General features: G+C 41.0%; 1 protein-coding gene and 1 long non-coding RNA gene across 9 annotated transcripts in view; both read right to left on the bottom strand.

Moving 5' to 3' along the window:
• Positions 1-5512: 5512 nt before the first annotated feature.
• On the bottom strand, positions 5513-7292 carry LOC144085454 (uncharacterized). The gene is made up of 3 exons (XR_013304148.1): positions 7161-7292; positions 6954-7068; positions 5513-5730 (listed from the first exon to the last, which is right to left on the bottom strand). It is a non-coding gene; the product is annotated as an uncharacterized LOC144085454 (long non-coding RNA).
• Positions 7293-8903: 1611 nt separating this feature from the next.
• Positions 8904-19079, bottom strand: part of pard3ab (par-3 family cell polarity regulator alpha, b) — a 115610-nt gene continuing 105434 nt past the window's right edge. For 3 of the 8 annotated variants that reach the window (XM_077614727.1, XM_077614726.1, XM_077614724.1), the window contains 3 exons: positions 14333-14465; positions 12425-12561; positions 8904-10214 (listed from right to left, as the gene is read on the bottom strand). In XM_077614727.1, the coding sequence (XP_077470853.1) occupies positions 9872-10214; positions 12425-12561; positions 14333-14465 (613 nt within the window). In that variant the 3' untranslated portion in view covers positions 8904-9871. Of the gene's footprint in view, positions 10215-12420; positions 12562-13357; positions 13701-13907; positions 14466-19079 lie in introns of those variants that run through there. The other 5 variants (XR_013304147.1, XM_077614728.1, XR_013304145.1 and 2 more) reach the window with 4 other exon arrangements.

The following is a 19079-nucleotide window of genomic DNA, read 5'->3' on the forward strand; positions in this document are numbered from 1 at the left end:
TATGCGCATCAGGGTCAAAGGTGGTGCTGGAGCCTATCCCAGCCAACCACATGCAGCAGGAGGGGGGCACTCTGAATTGGTTGCCAGCCAAACACAGGTCACACAATACATACAATATATGAAATTAAAATATAAGAAACCGCCCCAAAAATAATTGGACGTGGCTTGAGTGAAAACCCACATCCACACAATACAACCCCCCCCCCCCCCCCCCCCACACACACACACACACACACTTTTGTAAAGAAATCGAGTAAGCCGATTAGAAATTGGGATTAGTTCCAAGCGGAAAGTTTCAAAGTCCGTCATCTTCTCATTGATGTCAAATATTGAGACAACAATACGGTGCTTTTGGTGGACACAAATCTCACATTTGAAATGTTCCTTTTGCGTGACCCCAAAACAACAACAGCTGCTCGCTTCGCTGGCGCTTTGAAGAAGGAGCTCATTTGCATGACACTTGAACGTCTTTCCTAACCTGCTTCTTTCAAAGGTTCATATGTGAACTTAAAGACAACCTGGCTTGACAAAATGGCTCAATTTTTCACCATTCAAGTGGTGTCCAAAAAAATCAAATTTTTTGAACACAAAGAATGATTTCAAAATCAATTTTACTTAATGTTTTGCTGAATATCAACTCGGTGATTTACTTGGTATTCGTATACAGCTGAAAATTCCTTTTTGTTAAATTCGTACTCAATCAATTCTACGTCCTTATGAGGTAAAAATTAAATATCAGTCCCTTGGTGTCTGTACAAAATTGATTTGTCTTTTTTTGGTGTGCTTCCAAACATACTGGCCTCTGAATAGTTTTTTTTTTTCACTACACGCAGTGCACTGTGGGATACTGACCCGACAGCGGAACACACAATGTGTGACTTTTTCACAAAAATTGATCTTTCCACAGACTCAAAGAAGGCAAAAATGATTGATAAGAATGAATAGCTTTTTTGGAAGAAGATAGAAGTTGTCGACTGTCTGAATCACCTGCCGTCTTGCAATTTGGACGGTGCAAAAATTGGATTGCAGCGGGCTGAAATTGTATTGACGTGCATGATGAGAATGGAGCGAAGGCATGAACTGTGAGGAATAAGAACGACGACAGATCTGGTGAGTTTGAAAATAACGCTAGTCAATTATGGTTCAGGTTTGGACAATCGATCAAGACTTCTTGGTTCATTGACAAGGTTTCCAAATGAATTTTAAAAGCCATGTGGAAAACATTCAAGTTATTACTTCATGGAAGAAACTCACAATAAATTGTTTCTTACTGTTTTTTGAGACAAAAGTAATGCCTGTCCGACAGGTTACACTTCATTTGAAGGCTTTTTAGAACACTGTCAGAAGACTATCATAAATATGACATTACCCTAATAATAATGACATGTATTAGTCCTGATGACAGATACCAGACTGTGGAAACAATGTCAACTTTCCATTAAAAGTAAAATCATTTATTAATTCCGCTTTTTGCCCCAAATGAGATGGGATCGGCTCCAGCACCCCATGACTCTGACAAGGATAAGGCTGTTGAAAATGAATGAATGACTTAATAACATATTTCTTAAGTATTAAGTACGTGATTATGATAGTCTTACAATGTGGTAAGGAGTGTATTTGAACCATTTTGTTGAAGCATTTAAATAAAGTTTAACCGTCTTACCCAACTAGCACGTCTAATAAAAATTGAACTGACAAAGGGACTGGAGTATCTTTTTTTTTTCATTCATTTTCCAAACCACTTTATCCTCACGAGGGTCACGGGGGTGCTGGAGCCTATCCCAGCTGTCTCCCGGCCAGAGGCGGTGGACAGCCTGAATCAGTGGCCAGCCAATCGCAGGGCACGAGGAGACGGACGACCATTCACACTCACACTCATACTTAGTGGCAATTTAGATTGTCCAATCACCCTACTATGCATATTTTTGGAATGTGGGAGGAAACCAGAGGACCCAGAGAAAACCCACGCAGGCTCGGAGAGAACATGCAAACTCCACACAGGTGGACATACCTGGATTCGAACCCAGGACCCCAGAGCTGTGAGCCCAACGCGCTAACCACTCATCCGGGGGGCCGCCCTATACTATCTTTGATTGCCAATTTAAAAAAGACTAACTATGACTCATTTTGACGATCCAAGCCGTTAAAAAATAGCATAGAGTTTTTGCTCCCCATGCAACATTTAGGCTGCATGTCGTTCCAAAATGTACTGTTAAATGTTAAACATGTTGCACAGAAAGCGCTATCAAAGAATTTGTTCTAAACAATGAAAAGTGCGTCTGGCAACTGAGCTCCTCGTCTGCTCGCCGCGGAATCGTTTCAACCGTTTCATGATGTTTGGTGCGATCAAACGGCCATTTTAATTCTGGCGTGCGTTCGCCCGCCGTCCCCGGAGACCCTCTAATCTGTCATTGGACATGTTCATTAGACTGTGCGTGCACGTGTGTGTGTGTGTGTGTGTGTGTGTGTGATAACAACAGGTATTTATTTGCTCACTCTGGGAATCCACACAAAGCGGCGCTTCTTGGCGCCATATGCCGAGATCGGGAAGTAGAAACGCAATTAACATCAGGTTTGATAACGGAAAATAACACACTGAGATCACAAGAACAGACGCTGGAAAGCAGTGCTCAACTGCTTCTATCATCTTACAAAAGGTCTTTTTAGTAAGGGTTAATACATGACTGCCATCGACTGTCAGGGGGAGCCAATGATTTCAGTCTTTTGAGTAATGTTTGACTTGTTAAGCCAGCAACCTGCATATGAAAGATAATTGATCCCCAAAAAAATGTACAAAGCGCTACACTTGGATGTCAGCGTCTTTTTTTTCTAGAAAAATTCTAGCCAATGTCTTGGGGAATCTTTTGTGTGCAAATCCAGCGTGTTGAGGCGTGATCAACAGTTGCCACGGTAACGCACTTTCGCCCGTGTGTGATCTGAAACTCAATTTCAACACAGCGTGTTAAAATGCTATCAACCAATTTATGTTTAAAAGGGAACAAAATCCCAGCTTTCGTATATATTCCTAAATTCAAAAGGGGGGCATCTTATATAAATGAAAACACTGAGTGTGACATAAGTTACCCCCATACTTGTAGGTGTGATGAAGTTTTTTTCCTATTCATTTTCCGCACCGCTTATCATCACAGGGTTACCAAGACAACTATGGGTACAAGCCAGGGGACACCTCGAATTCGTGACCAGCCAATCGGTCTAATTAATTAATTAATTCATTTTCTGAACTGCTTAACCTCACTAGGGTCGCGGGGGTGCTGGAGCCAATCACAGAGCACAAGGAGACGGACACCCGTTCACTCTCACACTCATCCTTAGGGGCAATTTAGAGTGTCCAATAGTATTTGGAACGTGGGAGGAAATCGGGATACCCGGAGAAAACCCACACAGGACTGGGGAGAACATGCAAACTTCACACACTAAGCACCGACCTGGGCTGGAACCCTCGACCCCAGATCTGTGAGGCCGACGTGCTCACCACTCGTCCGCCGGGCCGCATTCTCTAATGAAATAAAGCATAATTCATGCATGTATCACTCAGGGGTTCAAAGGTCGTCCAAATACGCGCATTCCATTCCAAATTGCTCTTCATTTGGATTGGAAAGTTCATTATTCAAATGAGCTCCACGAGGAGGATTCCAAATGAAATCATGTGGAAAGAAAAATAACACAAAATGTTGTTGACTGACAGGCAATTGGATTTGTTTGCAAATTAGCTGTGATTACTATTTACTAAGACCAAGAGATTTTTTGTTACAAATTGTAGGACGGGTAAGCACGGGTTCTGTAGCGACGTGCCGCCGCCGTCGTTCGAGGTTCCCATGAATTTCATCACGGCGAGATCTCCGCCGCGTCGCCGTTTGTAATAAATCAGTTCGCATTTCCAGGTCGGATAAGCGGCGACGCACTTGAAGGATTGCGGCCTACGCTGGGTGCTGGTGTTATCTGATCTAAATGCGGCTCGCTCGCGAGGGGAAATGGATTTCTTTCACTTGCAAAAAAAGGATTTACAGCATTCACAAGATGAATTTAATCACTCCTTTCATTGGTCGTGTCGAATGTCGCGTTTCAGCACCGTTGACGGTGACAGACGTCCGCCGGTATGTTTGGACCGGGCGAGCCTCTCCCGGATTGGACGTCTGTCGCCGTCAACGGTAGCCAATGAGTTCATGTCAAACAGAGTTTGAGTTGCCTTGCGAGGAAAACCTTAATTTATACACGCAGTCTCGCGTCTTAGCGGCTGGCTTTGTGTCTTTTGGGCACATTGACACATTGAATGTGAGAGTGTTGAAAACGATAAAATAAAACGTTACTGCTCAGGGCGCAATTAAAGCGAGACAAAGTCAGCACCCCAGTGGCTTTAATTGACTCGTTCCTTTCTTGGAGGAGAAGCCAAAAGAGCTGTAAGACAAATGAAAATGTCTCAAAAGAGATTGTCTCCATAAACAAGTCGCCGTGTTGCCTTTTAATTGAACATTGTCGTTAATCGTTAACGACGGGCTGCCGTTTGTACAACCGAGCCTGGATTGCACTTTATTAGTGGCACTGCCTGACTATGTCCAATTGAAAGACAGTATTAAATATCCAAAAGTACTTCATCCAAGGCGGAGCGGGGTCGGAATGTGGGAGGAAACCGGAGGATACCGGAGAACCCGGAGGAAACCGGAGAACCCGGAGGATACCGGAGAACCCGGAGGAAACCGGAGAAACCAGAGGAAACCGGAGAACCCAGAGGAAACCAGAGAACCCAGAGAAAACCGGAGGATACCGGAGAACCCGGAGGATACCGGAGAACCCAGAGAAAACCAGAGCCCAGAGGAAACCAGAGAGCCCGGAGGAAACCGGAGAACCCAGAGGAAACCGGAGAACCCAGAGAAAACCAGAGAGCCCCAAGGAAATGGGAGAACCCAGAGGAAACCGGAGAAAACCGGAGAACCCGGAGCAAACTGGAGAACCCAGAGGAAACCGGAGAACCCAGAGAAAACCAGAGAGCCCGGAGGAAACCAGAGAACTCGGAGGAGACCGGAGAAAACCGGAGAACCCGCAGAAAACCGGAGAACCCAGAGAAAAATGGAGAACCCAGAGGAAACCCACGCAAGTCTGAGGAGAACATGCAAACTCCACACAGGAAAACCGACCTGGGATCGAACGCGCTAATCACTCATCTTGATTTGCACTACACAAATAAATCTGCCTTGCCATTCCCATATCAATAATTTCTTTGTAATTTATTCACTTAAATGTTACATTAACTCAAGTTTAATTTTGCCAATGTTAATGCATGTATTTGTAGATTTCTTAACAATAAAATGATGTATTTAGTACATATTTGTTTTCAATTTAATGCCATGACCTTTAATGTGTTTAGAATTTCGCTGGATCCCATTTTTACCTTGAAATTTTGCTATACTTATTTTTTGGTTAAACACAGTGTATACATTTTTGCATTGGATGGCAAGTTGTAGTGTCCCTGATGAAGTTGAAGGTGAAAAGAGGAGCATTAGTACACGCCAGTGGGATTGTTCGCCGTGACTTTCGGAAGGAATCAAACCTATCAATCCCGTCCCATCCTGGTGTAAAGTCTCGCTCAAGAGTGAAACGTTAGGACATCTTTGGAGCCGCCATCCAATAGCCAGCACGCCATAAACATTTTTTAACACGAATTTGCAGCATTCCGTGTGCGTGTCTCAGGGTTACCTTGAAATCCGTGGTTACCTGGAAACAACAAGAACACGGATCCCTGATAAAATCATATTTAAGATCATCTTATACTCAAAAATTAAAATGGAATTCACAGTGCTGTGAACATTCTTGGCATAAAATCAGAACAAATTTCAATATTAGACAAAAATAACCCAAGAAATAAAAAAAATGCTCATTTATCGGGATCTACCAGAGAAAATAACGTAAGCCAAAAGATTAACAAAAGATTCATCGGACTGTAAGAAACATGCGCAACATTTATTTTGAAGAATATTCACGAGGAAACTCGTGCGTCGGGATTAAATAATTTCTCATGCTAGAAGTTGAAAAGTTGACCAATTGCGACGGCCTTAATTCCATAAGTTATGGGGTCATGACCCATTGGGGGAGTCGGACATGAAAGTGGCGATGTGCCCTTCTCTTATAAAGAGGCTGTGATAGCAAAGAGGCGATGACCCCTGTTGAACCCGCGGTCCGAGCGTCGTGAAAGAGGACCCCAGTGATGGAGTGCCTCATAATTCTTGCTGAGGCTTTTTCATATAAAGATGAAAAAGGAGGATTCGGTCAGGGGCATCTGGAATCATTGCCCTTGTAGATCAGGTGGTGAAACCAACTAGGCGGAAAAGTCATTAACCAATTGGCTGCCATTGACGTGACGATGTCCAATCCATTTGAACTAGGGGTGTTGGCAGTGATTATTCACTGATGATATTTTACTAATATTAACCGGAATATTCTGCTGATTATTACTACACCATGACCCAAATAAAATAAAATAAATTTTCAGTCTTTTGAGGGGCCATAAGTTGTTTTTATAGATTTTAATTTTATTTAGTTTGTGATTAACATTTTATTATCGTATTTTTCGAACTAAAAAATGTGTAAAATAACATTTAAAATGATATAATGTGAATAATTTCACATTTAAGTCACACCCACAACTAAACCATTTAGAAAAAAAACTGCGACTTACAGTACTTTGTCATAGAAATGGACTAATTATTAATAAAAAAATGAATATAATTTTATTTTTTTTCCAAAAGTTGGGGTGCAACCTGGATAGGTCCAACAAATCATTCAGCCCGGATGAACAATGGCTTGGTGGACAGTCTAATCAAGTCATCCAGACAAGGAAGTGATTCGTGGCGCAAAAAACTGATGCACAATGGACTGGTTGTTATTTTTGCAACTATGCCAATGACATTTTGCATTTGAATCTGTCAAAACAGGCTCACCTTTGTCCACGCATGCATTTCCAATACTACTTGTAATATATATGATAATGTCAGTTCATATTCTAAATGCCAGGGCTCCGCTGTAGGCTTAGACTTGGACACCTTGGGAAAATCTCTGGAGGCGAGAAAGATGGAGAAAATGACCTGCGTTGACTCAGCATACGCAACAGCAGATAGATGCTCTTATTTTGATATTTTAAAGCGTACCTTTGCATGTGCAGATTGTGGTGGAGGCTCTTATTTTGACGGGAAGCGGTCGTGGACTACCAAACTGAAAAAAAGTCCACTAGTTAGCAACAAGACAAACTCTGGGAAAACACAAAACTTAAGAAGAATGTATACATTAAAACAGAGGACTAATTTATGCTGTTGCTACTTGCCAACCCTAAATTTTCACTTTAAATGACTCTTCAAATTGAGAAAATTACTAACGAGAATTGTAATGAATCGTCACGATCTTTCCAATATGTCGAGGAGGCAGATGGCTCTGTCTTCCCGGGTGACGTCGCCTCCTCCTCACATCTGCTCCCAAGCTGTTGACACACGACCTTCGCCGAAAGGTCAGCCATGGATCTTCCTCACTTGCTCTTCTTCTGTGGATCCGTCGGATCGCTTGATCTTTTTTTAGGGCACTCATTTAACTCATTAGCTGCCATTGATGGTGATAGACATCCAATCCAAAATAGATCAGGGAAGTTCATGCTTGAAAATAATCTAATATGGCAGTTAAAGCAATTCTGCAAAGAAAAGTGGGTCCAAGATTCATGCAAAGTGACATACAACACATCAATAATTACCGTAAACACTGGTGGCAAAGCCCATTATTGGTTTCAAGGGGGAATTACTTTTTTACGTAAGGTTTGTATTTGTAGTATATATAAAATCTTCATTCAGAAACTGCATTATGTATTTCTGAGGGTTGTCGCAGTGTGATATAAATATTGGTTTAATGAACTGAAACCTGTGTGTGATAAACTTGAAAAAAAAATAGGGGCAAATACTACACCATGACCCAAATTAAAAAAAGATAAAACATTTTTTCAGTCTTTTGAGGGGCCATAGGTTGTTTTTATTCATTTTAATTGTATTTAATTTATGATTAACATTTTATTATAGTATTTTTCGGACTAAAAAGTGTGTAAAATATCATTTAAAATGATGTGTGAATAATTTCACATATAAGTCACAACCACAACTAAACTATTTAAAAAAACTGCGACTTACAGTACTTTGTCATTAAATTTAGTCATAAAAATGAACTAATTATTAATAAAAAAATGAACTAAATTTCATTCATTCCTTGTCAGGGTCACAGGGTGCTGGAGCCTATCCATGGGAAAAGATTCAATGCTTCCTGCAACATAAAATATATTACAAATATAATAAATATATTTAACTTTAAATATAAATGGCATCCACATAAGTGGACATCACATTTTGGGTCATGTAGACCACATAATCAAATGACCCAAAATGTGATATACATTATGTTCAAAAAGATGCCGAAACCACCATACCAAGGAAGTTGTTTTTATTCTACATTTTGTACACAACAAGCTTCATATAACATGACAACCAAAAATAAACAATTGCACAAGAACATCCACTTTCCGTCCTACTATCAAAAATAATCAAACATATAAAAAGTGTAACAGGATACAAAATGGCCACCATGGCGTTAAGTGTTCCAAACAAAACGGAGGAAGGAGTACCGGGATTTCATCAAATACTGACAAATACTACAAAAATGATAAAAGTCGTATCCTTCTTCGTCTAAAACGTGACATCGTCGACAGGCACTTGGCAACATTCTGTCACTGTGACGACTGCAGTGGCAACCACAAGAAAACTTCATAGTCTTTTCAGTCAATGCTTGAGCAAAAAATAATGCTAAAAAGGCAACGATAATACTGCCGTGGAAAGAAATCTAACCGGGAAGCCACCAGATTGCCACCAAGGTATGAACCATGTTGGCTACTGATGAACATGGAGGGCTTAAGGTTGCAAATTCATGATAGTTTGGTCCGTATCATGTCAAAACGTGTTTTTCAAAGTAAAAGGGGATATTTGAAACATTTCATTTTGATTGAAAACAAAGATATTCAGCTTTCAGGCTTCTTGGAGGACAAAAGACATCTGAGGACAGGCTGAAATCAGACTGGAAAACTCGATCCAAACGCTAAAAAAAAGTCTGGTTAGTCATTTTGAAATCGAGTTCAAGTTCCAATTGTGTCAAAGCGAGCTCATTGCTGGCCGTCAGCTTTACTTTCTTGTGGCATGTGGGGTGGGGGGGTTGTTGTTGGGGCGGGGAGGGGGTTGGCAGCAGGTGGCTGCTGATGAAAAATTCAGTGTTAAGAGAGCAGCTCGTGAGAGGAAGCAAGAGGGGGGGGATAAAGGAGGGTGACAATCGAAGAGGGGGGGGGGGTGAAGGCACACAAATAGGATGATGAACAACAGTGACGACGGCCCAGAGCTCCGGGCGGGCTGAGGAGTCCGGACCAAAGGGTCCGAGGGAGTTCGGCCAGAAAATCCAAGGTGTCAACACTTCCTGGCTGAGGCTTCACCGCCGAGACAGCATCTCATTACGGATTCATGAAGGGGGAGGGGCTTGATATTCTGATTCCCACTGTCCCCCTTTTTGTCTCTTAGGGGAGTTTATTTTTGGAAGCTGGCGTTTGACCAAATAAGGACAATCTCAGCAATGAGGCATTATCTCATATGGACATTTTCCAGCAATAGGAAGTAGAGTGAATGTAGTGGAGATTTCGGTTTTGTGTAGCATAGCGTTGAAGAGAAGAAAATGAAGAAAAATCTTGCTTGCAGGCTTGTTGCTTACCTTTGGGGCAGGAAAAGCCCATAATGTGGAAATAATCAATAGGAAGAAAGCAAAGGGAAGGTGACAAAGCGGACATCGACCCTCAGGAATAAAAAAGTCGTCCTTTCTCCGAGCCGACCCGGTTGAGTCTGGCCAGCTGCGAGGGCGACGGTGGCACGTCGTGGCGGTACGGGCCCTTGGGTGACGCCAGTGGCGAGGCCCGGCCTTTAGCCTCCAGCTCTCGGCGTCTCTGCTCCTGCCGGAGGAGCTCCTGCGCCTCCAGAAGGACCCTGGCGTTCACACCGGCCACGCCAGGGAAGCCGTTGCGTGAGCCCTGCTGGCTGGAGTAGCGAGGATTGTCCTTGGGCGGCCGCAAAACCTCGCCGCTCGGGTACGACTTCTCCCAAGGGTCGTGCGAGACAGAGACGGGACTCTTCCGAGGTTGCCTGAAGACCAAAATACACCAAACATCACTGGCATTTCCAGAATACTTTTATTTATAACCTTGCAGGCAAAACGCCCCAGTTCGATTAATTCGTCATAAAGTACAGAAAGAAGAGAAAAGAACGTGATAAAAAGCTTTTTTGACGGCAAAAAATGTATTTGGTCTCCTGCAAAACAATAATACTGCGTCTTAATGTAGATTGGTCGCCTTCTGATTGAGAGCTAATCAGGGGAAAGAGGCGGGATCTGCATATGTGAACAGGAAAAATCTAGGCCTGTTATTGTCAACATGGGTAAACATTAACCATGAAAGACAGAATGTGGAAAAAAAACAGAAAATCACATTGTTTGATTTTTAAATAATTTATTTACAAATTAGAGTGGAAAATAAGTATTTTGTCACCTACAAACAAGCAAGATTTCTGTCTGACAAAGAGGTCTAACTTCTTCTAACAAGGTCTCCACTCGTTACCTGTATTAATAGCATCTGTTTTAACTCATAGTCGGTATAAAAGACGCCTGTCCACAACCTCAGTCTCTCACACTCCAAATTCCACTATGGCTAAGACCAAAGAATCTCCAGATCTCAACCTCATAGAAAATCTGTGGAGGGAGTTGAAAGTCTGTGTTGCCCAACGAGAGCGCCAAAACATCACTGCTCTAGAGGAGATCTGCATGGAGGAATGGGCCAAAATACCAGCAACAGTGAGTGAAAAGCTTGTGAAGAGTTACAGAAAACGTTTGGCCTCCATTATTGCCAACAATGGGTACATAACAAAATATTGAAATGAACTTGTATTGAACCTGTATTGACCAAATACTTATTTTCCACCATGATTTGCAAATACATTCTTTAAAAATCAAAAAATGTGATTTTCAGTTTTTTTCCCATTCTGTCTCTCATGGTTGAGGTTCACCCATGTTGACAATTACAGGCCTCTCTAATCGTTTCAAGTGAGATAACTTGCACAATTGGTGGTTGATTAAATACTTATTTGCCCCACTGTGTGTGTGTGTATATTTTTATATATATATATATATATATATATATATATATATATATATATATATATATATATATATATATATATATATATATATATATATATATATATATATATATATATATATATATATATATATATATATATATATATAAACTTTCCTCTCATAAAAGTGGATCTTGCCCAGATCAATTATTATAGTATATTTGTAACCGATATCTGACACAGTCAATCTGGCGTGCCAAGTTGTCAAATCTAAAAAACTATGGTGAAACTTGATCATTTAAATTTTTAGCTGTCAACTTTTTCAGGTAATCCCTGAACATCTTTTCATATCTCAATGAATACAAATAAGTCTCAGGAGTAAAAAAAACAACCAAAAAAACTGAACTGCAGTGCTCGATGAAAAACAGAAGCCAAGGGTTTAGCAGGTTGTTTTGTCTCGACCCAACAGTAACGAGCGGGGGCACTCGTCTGCTCTCCCGACACTCTCTGAATAACGAGCGCGTTTATCAGCCGGTCGGGGGGAAAAAAACCCACACCATTGCCGTCGTTTCAAATGCGAGCACCGAGCACGCGCCTTCTTTATTTTCTTTTTTTTTTCCAGAATAGCGCTATCTCCAGCCGCTCACTGAGTCGTGTCGGAAAATAAAGCTGCGGTTTTCTTCTCTCGCACGCTCCGATGATTTACAATCTTCTCGGTGCTCAAGTTCTTTTTTCATTTGGACAAAGGCGCACATGCACGAGCATCAAGGCGCTGCGTGTCTAACACACTCACAAATAACAATAAAAATATGTGCACTATAGAAACCTGAACATACTGTGTAAAAAGGAAAATAATTGAACTATAGCGCACTGACCTCGGTTGGGAGGTAGCTAACGGGAAAGCTACTTGATTTTGTTTAATGTTTTGTATCTTGGATTTTTTTTGTAACTTGCGACATATTATCTCCATCGAGATTTTTCGTAACCAGAATATTTTGTATGTAGAAGCATTCGTAAGTAGAGGTACTACTGTATGAATAAAAGATGCAAGGAAACGCATAACTGTACAGAAACATGCACAAGCGAGAATACACATAAACCAACACTTGAATGCACACCACCACATTTTATTAATGAATGCGAATATACATGTGCTTTTGTGGACTAATACGTTCCAAGCCGAAGCTAAATGTCGGCAAGCCAAAAGTGAGCCATCATCTTACCGTGGCAGTGAGCTGTACTGCCGCTGAGCTTGAGTGAAGGAATCTTCCTGCCTCTGACGCTGCATCTGGACCTCCACCGACACCGAGTGACGACCCGGTTGCTGCCGGACTGCCGCTGCTGTGCTGGGGCTGTTAGACTGGAAATCAGAAACCGTGTCATCAGATGATGTCAATCTTATCAGACGTGGGAAATCAGCAGCAAATGGTAAGGCTGCGAGAGACCTTCAAATTTTTGGATGAAAATTGTAAACTGGATATTATGCTACTTTCAGACTTTTGATTTTAAAAAAGAAAAAAATCTGTCCGTATTGCAAACACATGCATTTTAGAGTGTGCACGGAACGCGGGTGCAAAGCAAAACACATTCACATTGCAACATGTCATCATTTATCGCAGTATTTACTTGAGTAAATGTGGTATCTTCTGTAAGTCAACAATGCCACGCTTTTGTGGCAACTAAGGATTTTATGCCACTGGAGCCAACATTTTACTTTGTTTAGTTGAACAGTGGTGCAGTGATTCCCTTTTTACAAATACCAACAGATATGGTTTCTTACTGTAGCGATGTTAGATATCCGATTCTTATCGTCATACGATTGAGCACAGGTCAGAATTTGGAGCGTTCACAATGCATGAGAAAATGGGATACATGTCGCATTCCATTCCATACTTGGAATTGTCCTGCAGTGTGTCCATAGCCTTAGCTTAAAATTTAAAATCAAAAGTCTAAACAATTACACTGATAAACATCCAAATCCATCCGGACTGTCAAAATGGATGAGATGTTTTTGTGTAAATGGTAATGAAGGTATAAAATCTGACCTAAAATAGACTGCCATTTAGTTTAAAAAAAAAAAAAAAGATTATCTGCTTTCGGGCATCTTGAATTGGTGGCCGCAGGGCCGCACTCACTCTTATACCTAGGGTCAATTTAGTGTTCAAAGAGCCTACAATGAATGTTTTGGGGATGTGGGAGGAAACCGGAGTACCCGGAGAAAATCCACACAAGCCCTGGGAGAACATACAAACTTCACACAGGAGGACCGACCTGGGATAGAACCCAGGAGTGAATGATAGAGGAAAATCACTTTTACTTTCAGCTCATAATAGCCACCCCTTTACGTTTCGTAATGACAAGCTAACAAATTACATACTTACACATGCAGTCACTTACCAGACATTATGGTGTCATGATGATGTCATCATGGTGGTGAAGCGACAACAAACAGGATGGGAGGGGGTGGAGTGAAGGGGGGAAGCATGCTGGACACTCTTACTGATGATGATGATAATGTTAGTCAGGGTTAATTGGACTTTCAACAACGCTTGAGCGCTAAACGTTGAACTTTTCAGTCGTGTCTCTGGCATAAAATCCAGAAAAATCCCAGTCTTCATCATTTGCTATCATGATTTCTTACCCAAAATGCTTTGCTCTCCGACAAAGATTGGAAAATGCTTCGTTCTCGTAAAGGAGGCAAATATGTCAGAAACAGTTTTTATTATAAAGACGATGACGAAAAGGCAAATGACTCTGTGCTCTCACTGACTAAAATGATTAACAAGAAAAACAGCACATGGTCACAAATAAGGATTTTGTAAATTTGAAAGTTAAAAAAAATACTGTTAAAAATTCTGTATTCCAACAACGAATAATTTACCACACAAAAACCAAATGGTGCTCGACATTGAATATTTAAAAAAATTAGAAAAATTAATACAATTTAATGGTTTTGCTTGTTAAAAAGTGTCAAAAGGCTGGTGGGCGTGTCCACATGGATGACGGCCAGACGGGGACCAATGTGGTTAGTGGTGATGCGTTCATGCAGGCTTTGTTAGCTGCGTCCGCGGGTCTCTCAACAATTGTTAGCTGAAAATAGCAGGCCGTCGCTAACTCCGTCACACACTCACCCAGGGTTGCTCGAAACTGGAAGGGCGCCTTCGCTCGTCGGCGTCACCGACATCGTCCGGAAGGATTTGAGCCTGCTGGAACTCTTGCCTCAGACGCTGTATCCGGTCGTGGTTGCTCGGGGCAACGCGGTTGCTAAACAACACACAGGAGAAATCCGTCAGAGCGTGCGCCAGACTTTCTTTTTGACCCCTTAACACAGCAATACATTCGGCACGATAAAGACTTGATGACAGGTGTCACTCAACTCGTCAGCATCCAAGTAGACGTAAATTCCCATAAAGTGTTCAGCCAGTATAAACGATGAGATTTATACAGTGTTACCTCGACATACGATCTTAATCCATTCCGGGACTGAGATCGTATGTCGAGCTTTTCGTAACACGAGCGAACGTTTCCCATTGAAATGAATTAAAAACAAATTAATTCGTTCCAACCCTCTGAAAAAACACCAAAAACAGGATATTGGATTGGAAAAAATGTTTTATTTCTTCTAATTCGCCATCTATTAACACAGTAACACATAACTAGTGGTTTAATAGTAATAAAATGTGTTTAATAGAAGTAAAATTAGACGCATTTCGCGGAGGGTAGAGACAGAGACATACATAGAGGCGGGGGGCGGGGGTGTTCGGGGGGACTTTATCCACAACGCACTCGTAAACGAACAAACACATTTAAATTAACTTGGATTAATATATACACACACTCAAACATACGTTTAATGTAACTTTACACAAAACTGAATTCAAATTTTGTTTTAATCTTTTTTTAACCTTCGTTGTGTCCGGGTTAGTTGTTTGCCACGCCTCCACCCTCACGTTCACTATCGATGGGCTGTTTGCTGTTGTATTCCCTTCAAAATATTCCGAAAATGATACACACAGATGTCCTCACAATAGGATAACACACGACCACTTGCCAACAAGAAGTAGTCTTGAATTAGCGATCGCTCCGCCAACGGGAGCTAACATGCTAAGGAAAACAGGAAATGCAACCTCGTACCCACGTATTGATTGTGGGTAATGAAGTTTTATTCTGAGAAAGGGTGTCTTTGGCAATCGGTGTTGTGTGCACAAGTATACTTCATTACCCAGAAAGCCCTCTTTTTGCCCGCGCATGCGCGTTGTGCGTTTCCTGGTTCATGTGTAGGCGAAATAAACCGTTCAGTGCTCGTAGCTATGTTATACACGAAAGAGATGCGGCAAAAAAGAGTGCGCTACAATGATAAACAGCCTCTCATGTCATGGCCACCTGGCTTGGTCGCATCTCGAAATTTAGATCGTATCGCGGGCGAATTATTCGATCGAAATTTTCGTCGTACCACGAGCTGATCGTAGGTCGAGGTACCACTGTACATGTATTCAAATGAGCCATGGCTACATCCCCTTTGGAGGCTTGTGCCATAATATGGTAACACAAATTAAAAGCTCCTTCATGCTGCATATTTTATTGCTTCTTTTAATAAGAATGAGAAGATCATGTTGGGCCTTTCATTATCTCACACTTCGCATTAATGCACTTTCTTTTAATTAAAGGACGTCATTCTAATTAAACATTTCATTAGGAAGACAAGGAAGTTAGTCAAGAGACGCCGGCCACAGCTAGACAAACACTGTCACACGCATACAATTAATCACACAAGCGCACAAGCACACATTAAATATTCTATATATTTAATATTTTATCCTCGAAGACAAGTTTTTTCTCGTACTTTTCTCATCAAAACTGAGGCTGTGGTGCAAAGTTACTTCTTAAGATTTTTAAACTTTAAAGTAGAAGACAAGGGATGCATGTAAATTAAACCCTGTCGCTAATAAATCCTTTTGAAGTTTCATTTTAGCATCAGAAAAATTAGAAGATGAGTTCTGTCTGTGGTGTAAATACAATTGATTTACATTCGGATTGTGATTATAATTCAGGCACCTTTCAAGGGTCATTCTCTTTTGTTATTTGTTTACATTTCAGCCATGACTCATCACATTCAGTTAAGTTATCGTCCCACACTGACTCGCCGCCCGCCCACATCGGGCAACGAGGTCACCACTTTTCTTTCGTAATGCTCGTTCCCGGTGTTTTGCCTCGTGGCCTCGCTGTCTTTGTCGAGGTGATGTTAAAACTAGAGTACTACAGAGGCCCAGCTGCTCGGATGTTGCGGTGTACATGCTACACTCTCACTTTGCCTTTGCCATATGGCGACCGCTCAAACGATCACTGAGATGAGATGAGAATGTATAGAAAATAAAGTTCACCGAATTTGGTAATGATTTCCTCAATTTTTGTTGCTGTTGCTGCATAATTCTCTCTTGGTTCTGCAAAATTTGAATCAGTAGTTTACACATTAATATATAACCTTCAATATCATGATGCTTCTGGATTATTGAATTGCTTGTCACACTTCACAGATTTACAGCCATTGACAGTTATAAACATCTAATCCACATGTGTCAAAGTGGCGGCCCGGGGGCCAAATCTGGCCCGCTGCATCATTTTGTGTGGCCCGGGAAAGTAAATCATGAGTGCCAACTTTCTGTTTTAAGATCAAAGTAAAATGAAGAGTATAGATGTATATTAAATTTCCTGATTTTCCCCCTTTTAAATCAGTAATTGTAATTTTTTTAATCCATTTTTTCTGTGTTTTTAGTTCAAAAATCATTTAGTAACATCTAATAATATATAAAAAAAGCTAAAATAAACATTGTTTTAGATGTATAAAAACTGAATATTCAGGGCTTTTAATCCAGTTCTTTAAATAAATTTATAAAAAAATCTAAATATTATATCTAAAATGGTCCGGCCCACATGAAATCGAGTTGACGTTAACGCGGCCCGCGAACCAACCCGAGTCTGACACCCCTGATCTCATCTATTTCAACTCAGAAAGGAGAGTATTGAGTGATCCAAATGGCCTCTGTTAGAATCGATCACCGTATTTTCTCGCATATAAGCCGCCTCCGCATATAAGCTCTACCCTTAAAATTGTTGAATTTTACAATTTCTCACGTATAAGCCGCCCCGTGATTCACAACTTTCACCTCCATATTCATGGTTTTAATAAGGAGTAAAAATGTGTTACTTTGAAGGGAAAATCTCAAGAAAAATCATCGCACGTGGTATTTCTGAGATACTGTATAAGTCGATTGCTGGATTGCACATTCCTAGAGGGTGTTGCCTACACATAGACAAATTCAAAAAGGATGTCACGTGAGCAGTACAACCAGGAAGTGCGTGCGTAGCGGTCTGTTTTTTCATCCCTAGGTAAGATGGCGGCGCCCTGGGCAAGCAATGGCAGGCACAAGTGAGTTTTTTCAAGCTTTTATGCAAGATACGGTTAATTTTTTTCTTGGATTTCATTCATGGATGTCAAAATTAATTTGTCTTGCGTTATGGGGTTTTGGCCCTGTCACCTTGCAGTTTCGTGCACGTCATGTCTAATTTGTGCGCATGGTCGTACCCTCGATTCAGTCATCAGCTTTTGAGCGACAAATATGGCATATATGGCAGAAAATAATATTTAAAAACTACCGTATTTTCACGACTATAAGGCGCACTTAAAAGTCTTAAATTTCCTCCAAAATAGACAGGGCGCCTTATAATCCAGTGTGCTTTATATATGGAAAAAATAAATAAATGTGTAATTCATTGAGGGTGCGCCTTATAATGTGGTGCGCCTTATAGTCGTGAAAATACGGTACTTAAAAATCCAATCTTTTTGAAAAAAAACCTGATCGGGCTTGATGTTCATTCATGTGATCGGATAAAGGCCATTCCCAAATTATATTTTCTCATTGTATTGCACTCTACATTAGAGGGGATGGTGTCCAGAATTGTACCGGTTGCTGAATTGAGGAGAAATCTATATCCACTGTCCGTGGGGTCCAAGACACCTAATCCGCACGGAAAAACCTGAGGCAATCCGGATAACCCGCGACTCGGCGAGTGCTAATCCTCGACTAAGGTTTAGCCTGTACTCCTGAAAACATGTGCAGCACAGCAAAAATGAAATGTATTTTCTGATATTTTGCTTTGCATTTATAGTTTTCCTTTTTTTAGTAGCTGTGCAGATGAGTCCTCTTTTTTTTTTTTAATGAATTAAAATAGTTTGTTTTTCTTTTTAAATTCATATTATTTCCCTTCTGACAACTCTAAATTTTCATGTTTAGTAATCAATTAGTCTTGTTTAAAAAAACATGTTTGCTATCTTTATATTTTGAAATTTGTTAAGAATGTGTTTCAATGATTTAGTTTGTTACTTTAAGTTGTCAATTAATGTAATATTTAGTTTTTTTCCCGAAGCAATTACATTTCTAACTGCATTCCATTGCAATTAATATTGCTGTGTTTTATATATTCTCAGTTGTTTCTTGCAACTGTTAGTATAGTGTAGTATTTTGTAAAACTGGATTTATTTTCAGTCATCTTTTGTATTCTTAGCAGTACTACACACGTGCTTGCAGTCAAACACACCTGTCGCATGGACGATGACGGATTTCCATTATTGTACGGCGTCACATGACCCAGGCAGCTTGCCGGTCACCTCGGGAGACGGTTACTAAGGCAACAAGGCTAGGATGTCACTTGGCGGCTCCACTGCCGGCCGGGTAGCAGCCAGTCAGGCTGCTGCCTGGTCAGTGTGTCAACATGCTGCTCGACGAGGCTCTTCAGGCCCATTGTGCTCTCGTACAGTTGCCAATAAATAAATAAGTAATCTGTAAGTACAACTCTCGTGCTCTTGTAGAGCTTTGTAAG

This window comes from Stigmatopora argus, chromosome 12, assembly GCF_051989625.1.
Source record: "Stigmatopora argus isolate UIUO_Sarg chromosome 12, RoL_Sarg_1.0, whole genome shotgun sequence".
NCBI lineage: Eukaryota > Metazoa > Chordata > Actinopteri > Syngnathiformes > Syngnathidae > Stigmatopora > Stigmatopora argus.